The 6,840-nt window shown below is 36.0% G+C and overlaps 1 protein-coding gene across 3 annotated transcripts in view; it reads right to left on the minus strand.

The window, feature by feature from the left end:
* ACTR2 (actin related protein 2) overlaps nucleotides 1-6,840 on the minus strand; it is a 37,489-nt gene that overhangs the window by 9,819 nt on the left and 20,830 nt on the right. For all 3 annotated transcript variants that reach the window (XM_037736169.1, XM_017522130.2, XM_017522129.2), the window contains 3 exons: nucleotides 5,577-5,713; nucleotides 4,238-4,387; nucleotides 1,359-1,504 (listed from right to left, as the gene is read on the minus strand). In XM_037736169.1, coding sequence (XP_037592097.1) covers nucleotides 1,359-1,504; nucleotides 4,238-4,387; nucleotides 5,577-5,713 — 433 coding nt within the window. The remainder of the gene's footprint in view (nucleotides 1-1,358; nucleotides 1,505-4,237; nucleotides 4,388-5,576; nucleotides 5,714-6,840) is intronic.

A 6,840-nucleotide genomic window follows, 5' to 3' on the forward strand; every position in this document is an offset into this window, starting at 1 on the left:
AACAAGGGCGAAACTCCGTCTCAAAAAAAAAAAAAGAAAGGAGAATTGATACAATTGCCAGAGAGGGAAATTTGATAATATCTAACAAAAATACATGCATTTACATCAAACAAAGAAGTTTCTGTGGCCAGGTATGGTGGCTCATGCCTGTAATCCCAGCACTTTGGGAAGATGAGGGAGGTGGATCACTTGAGGCCAGGAGTTCAAGACCAGCCTGGCCAATATGGCAAAACCCATTTCTACTAAAAATGCAAAAAAAAATAGCTGGGCATGGTGGTGCATACCTGTAATCCTAGCTACTTGGGAGGCTCAGGCACAAGAACTGCTTGAAACCGGGAGGCAGAGGTTGCAGTGAGTTAGGATTGCACCACTGCACTCCAGCCTGGGTGACAGAGCGATATTCCGTCTCAAAAAACAAAAAACAACAAAAAAAGAAGTTTCTGAACAGCAAAGGAATTATCAACAAACTGAAGATACAACCTATAGAATGGGAGAATATATTTATAAACCAGACATCTGATAAGGGGTTAATATCCAAAATATATAAGGAACTCAAATCTCAAATGACTCAATAGCAAGAAAATAAATATCCCAATTAATAAATGGGCAAAGGACCTGAACAGACACTCCTCAAAAGAAGATATACAAATGGAAAAAATGCTAAGCATTCCTAATCATCATGGAAATAAATGCAAATTAAACTACACCTGTTAGAATGGCTATTATCAAAAAGAGGAAAGGTAACAAATACTGGTGAGGATGTGGAGAAAAGGAAACTCTTATACACTGCTGGTGGGAGTGTGAATTAGCACAGCTATTACGAAAAACAGTATGGAGGTTCCTCAAAAAATTAAAAATAGAACTACCATATGATCCAGCAATTCCACTACTGGGTATATCTCCAAAGGATCTGAAATCAGCATGACTATGTAAGAGAATATCTTTATCCTTAGGAAACACCAATTGGTAAAGAATTGATGCATTTAATCTACTCTCAAATGGTTCAGAAAAAAAACAGAATGAAAAAGCAAACATGCAGAACATTAGAATTAGTAAAATGGTAAAACTAGATAAAGCATATAGATAAATTTTCTGTATTATTCTTGCAACTTTTCTGTAAGTCTGAAATTATTTCAAGTAAGTTTAAAGTGGCTTCTGAGATACAATGATGTAATATATGTTGTTCAACATCCAGTTTCGCCCTATCAAAAAATTATTTTGCCTTATCCAAAAACATGATTGAGATAATAAACAACTTAATCATTCTATTTAATTCCATCTATTTCTGATAAATAACTCAAAAAATTTTTTCCTTATTGTTTTTCTGATAAATAACTTTGAAATCATTTATAATGTACCTGGTATCAATGTCAGCTGCCTGAATTGTGTTGAAAAGCAATTCAGCAACACCAACTCCTTCAACATTGATCAAGTGAGGCTGAAATAAAGCTTCTGGTGCTTCAAATCTCTCTCCCCCAACTTTGATGATACGTCCATCTGGGAGCTAGAAACCAAGAATAATCAGGTACTAATCAGCAGAAGATTAAAATTTCCCAGTATTCTCCAGAACTCTAGTACTTTTAGAAACATCTGTTCTGCAACCAAAATATTACCAGCAACAATTTTTCCTAAAATATATTTTGGAAAAAAAAGGTAAATTCAATAGATTTAGGTAACTATTCTCATCACATTCTGTTTTGCTTTTAAAAATGGTATGCCACTTTGCAAACAGATCATTCCTTATTAAGAAAAAGCAACCCCATCAAAAAGTGGGCGAAGGATATGAACAGATACTTTTCAAAAGAAGACATTTATGTGGCCAACAAACATATGAAAAAAAAGCTCATCTTTGCTAGTCATTAGAGAAATGCAAACACTCCAGTTAGAATGGTGATCATTAAAAAGTCAGGAAACAATAGATGCTGGAGAGGATGTGGAGAAACAGGAACACTTTGACACTATTGGTAGGAGTGTAAATTAGTTCAACCATTGGGGAAGACAGCGTAGCAATTCCTCAAGAATCTAGAACAAGAAATACCATTTGACCCACCAATCCCATTACTGGGTATATACCCAAAAGATTATTATAAATCATTCTACTATAAAGACATATACATATGTATGTTCACTGCAGCACTATTCACAACAGCAAAGACTTGGAACCAACCTAAATGCCCATCAATGTTAGACTGCATAAAGAAAATGTGGCACATATACACCACAGAATACTATGCAGCCACAAAAAAGAATGAGTTCATGTCCTTTACAGGAACATGGATGAAGCTGGAAACCATCATTCTCAGCAAACTAACACAGGAACAGAAAACCAAACATTGCATGTTCTCACTCTTAAGTGGGAGTTGAACAATAGGAACATACGGGCACAAGGAGGGGAACATAACGCACTGGGTAGGGCCTGTTAGGGGATGGGGGAGGGACAGTATCAGGAGAAATACCTAATGTAGATGACGGGTTGATGGGTGCAGCAAACCACCATGGCACATGTATACCTAAGTAACAAATCTGCACGTTCTGCACATGTATCCCAAAACTTAATGTATAATAAAAATAAATAAATAGGCTGGGAGCAGTGGCTCACGCCTGTAATCCCAGCACTTTGGGAGGTCAACGCTGGAGGATCATTGTAGGTCAGAAGCTCAAAACTAGTCTGACCAATATGATGAAACCCCGTCTCTACTAAAAATACAAAAATTAGCTGGGCATGGTGGCATGTATCCGTAATCCCAGTCACTCGGGAGGCTACAACAAGAGAAACACTTGAACCTGGGAGGTAGAGGTTGTAGTCAGTCAGCCGAGATTGTGCCACTGCACTCCAGCCTGGGCAATAAGAGTGAAACTCCATCTCAAAAAAGATTAAGATTTCCCAGGTCTGACAAAACTTTTTCTTTAGTTTCTAATACTGTGTCTGGCACATATTGGAAGGACAATAGCATTTGTTTAACAAATAAGGGAATTATTGGGTACTTTATCACAACATAAAGTAAAATAAATTAAAATAAAATAAATGGGTTTACTATTTGGATCACTATCTTAACAACAAATTTTTTTTTGACACCAAGTCTTACTCTATCACCCAGCCTGGAGTATAGTGGCATGATCTCGGCTCACTGCAACCTCCACCTCCCAGGTTCAAGCAATTCTCCTGCCTCAGTCTCCAGAGTAGCTGGGATTACAGTTGCCCACCACTTTGGTTGGCTAATTTTTTGTATTTTTGTAGAGACGGGGCTTCGCCATGTTGGCCAGGCTGGTCTTGAACTCCGCTCCTTGGCCTCCCAAAGTGCTGGGATTACTGGCGTGAGCCACCAGGCCCAGCCAACAACAAATTTTTTATGATTACTTTAAAAATGACCATTTTGCACATATTTGTGAATATGCAGAGCTAGTATGCATCATATGGTTTTACAATACTTGCTTTTCTTGCCTGTTACTCGGTTTCATTTTAGTAATAACTAGATCAAAGATGAGACCTGGAAGTACTTTATACTCAGATGAATTTAATAGGCCTAAGATGGTAATTCATTAAAAATTCAAGTAGGAGCAACTCCTCTAGCGTTACACACTATAACTAGGTCCTAAATCTCATTAGCTATAATTTCAAGTTAACATTTAACATCTCATTAAAAAATATTAAGTCAGTAAAGGCTGCCACCTACTGAATTAGTAAAGTAATACTCTAGAATGACCACTTCCAAAGTATGTTTCTTAGACCACTAATCCCATGAAATTCTGAAAAGTCTTAGAGTATAAGTCTGAGAAACAGGCATACCATATTAACAGAGTTGTGTATATATTAGCATACCAAAGGCTCTGAGAAGTTCAGTGAAGTGAAATCAGCTGTTCCCCAAACTTATCTGACAATGTAATCCTTTTTAATTTTTGTGAAATGCTTAACATCTCAGGGAAATAAAGTTCTGTAAAATGTATGTTGAGAAATGCTATGCCAAATACTAGAATCTCGAAATAAGATCTCACATCTAATTTTATCCTAGCATAGAGTGTAATTTATGATTCTTGCCTTAATTTGCATTATATGGTGCCCTAAAATAGTTAAATAATAGAATCTTAATGTAGAAAACGACATTAAAAGTCACACATATACATATTACAACAACCCAAGACAAAAATACAGATTTTAAGAAAACCTCCTTAAGCTGACACCAATAATCATAATTGTCCACTTTAAAACACATATATATTATACACTGGAAACACTTACCGTATAAGATTCAACTAATACTGTGGTTTCTAAGGCCAGTTTCTGCTCTTGCTCAATATTGTATCCCACGTAACACAGTTTTTCTTTAATCATGCGAACCGTTTCAAAATCAGCAGAGTGGTTGAAGGCATATCCTCGCAACAGAAGCAGCTGGTACAAAAAAATAGCAGTAAGTTCATAGGAAATCTGAATGAATTCTACTCTGCAAAAGCTATTAATGCTCATTAAATATGTCACATCAATAACAAACATAATGGGCAGTAGATTCTCAGCTCCTACTATTTCAGAAGTAGGATTTTCCCTGCCATAAAAAAACTTATATTTTAGTTTCAGAGAGGGTAAAAGAATTAACAATTCATAAGAAAGTCAGTAAAATGACTAGAAAAGTCAGTTTTTGAAAAGCACTGCATGAGTACTAATGTTTAGATAGTTTTGATAAACAATCAAAAGTATATTAAGGAATAAATATTATTTTAGTACTAGACTCCTGTAGCCTGCAATATGAAATGCTCCCAGGTCTTACAAATTTTTTTCTTTAGTTTCTAATACTGTGTCTGGCACATATTGGAAGGACAATAGCATTTGTTTAACAAATAAGGGAATTATTGGGTACTCAAAGGTATGATCTCTGGTGTTACTAAATGCTAAAAAACATTATTCTAGCTTCTTAAATCTCTAGTTTCTTAAATGCTAGAAAATATTACTATTTAAAAAAAAAACCTGCTGAGAGAAAAACATTACTAGACTTCACAAATTAAAAAACAAATAAAAAAGATCCTCTAATATTGAGTCTGTGTTCTAAAGATGACCCAAAGTGGATATATTCCATGAAAACTACTAAACATGGATGTCTGGCATATTTGGGCTGTTTTTCTCAAATATCATTAATTTGCTATCACTGCATTCTGTGGGAAAGGACAAGAGTAGGCAACCCAACCAAGATTATGGCCTAAAACATACCTGGTCAGAGAAAGGTTTTATGACAATTTGTCTTGGGAAACAAAAATGTTTCAAGTTAGGGGTCTCTTCCATCTTTGAAATATCTGTCTAGTCATTCCTCAGGAATAATAAATATAATTATGAAATGATATAATATACTCTCAGTATACAAAGACTATGTGTGTAAACCTTTTTTCTTTTTTTCTTGTTTATATATATATATATTTTTTTCCTCATGTGTATAAATCTTATATGGATTTTTATATGAATAAAGGAGGTAACTGGGTAATTTCTCTACTGGTACAGATTTGCTGGAATCCTAAAATGATACACTCAATTCTGTGTTAATTGGTAAACAAACTACAAAATCTAATTTCCATGATACTTTCCTTTCACTTACCTTGATAAGGTATCTAGTTATATCCCTCCCAGCAATATCCAGTCTCCTGGTAAGATGAGGGAGAGAAAAGCCTTCATATACTGGGCAAATGTGAGTTACACCATCTCCAGAGTCTACCACTACACCAGTCAGTAAACCTGCACAAAAGCCAAGGGATTTTAAATAAAAAATCAAATCAGAAAAATCAAAGTCAGCAAGTTCCAAATATAGTAGGGAAGCCAAAATAGAAATGTAACCAACCAGAAGCCAGGATTTATTATTTACTATACTTATTTTGTAGTTTGTTTCTAATGCATAAGTATTAAAGCAAGTGCTCTCTTTTAAAGCTTTTAGTCTACTATCATGTGCTGCCCAAGGAGATGAGAAGAAATAGACCTTGAGACTGAGGACTGAAAAAGAGAACTCTTTTTTTTTTCTTTTTTTGTCAGAGTCTGGCTCTGTCATCCAGGCTGGAGGAGTATGGTGACTCAATCTAGGCTCACATGCAATCCCAATTTCCTGGGTTCAAGTCATACCTCCCACTTTAGTCTCCTGAGTAGCTGGGACTACAGGCATGTGCCACCACGCCTGACTAATTTTTGTATTTTTTTGTAGAGACAGGGTTTCGCCATGTTGCCCAAGCTGGTCTCGAACTCCTGGCCTCAAGTGATCTGTCTGCCTTGACCTCCCAAAGTGTTGGGATTATAGGTGTAAGCCACCACACCCGGCAGAACATGTTCTTAAAGCTCTGTACAATTCTTTATTTTTATCAAACTTAATCTTAGTTTTGAATATACTACAAACAACATATATTGTGTTGTTCTGGAAAAGTTCCTATTGATACTAGACAGCTAAAAATCTAAGAAAAATGAAACTTGGCTAGCCAAAGCATCATTTTGATTATGCACTAGAAACCTTATAATAAAAGGCAATGTCTCCATGTTGCTGGGGGGAAAAAAAAAAGGTAATGTCAGTTAAGCCTAAAACAGAAGAATAGCAAAGAAGCTGCTTTGTTTCTCATATTTCCTCAACCTCTTGGGCTCACGTGATCCTCTCACCTCAGCCTCTCAAGTGGCTGGGACTATAGGTGTGCACCACCACCATCCAGCTAATTTTATTTTCTGTAGAGATAGGGATCTCACTATGTTGCTCAGACTGGTTTCAAATTCCTGAGATCCAGCAATTTGCCCACCTAGGCTTCCCAAAGTGCTGGGATTACAGGCATGAGCCACCATACCTAGCCAAAAAAACTTTTTTTAACTCACTTTTTTTTTTTTTTTTTTTT

Source organism: Cebus imitator, unplaced genomic scaffold (genome assembly GCF_001604975.1).
Source record: "Cebus imitator isolate Cc_AM_T3 unplaced genomic scaffold, Cebus_imitator-1.0 Scaffold23, whole genome shotgun sequence".
NCBI lineage: Eukaryota > Metazoa > Chordata > Mammalia > Primates > Cebidae > Cebus > Cebus imitator.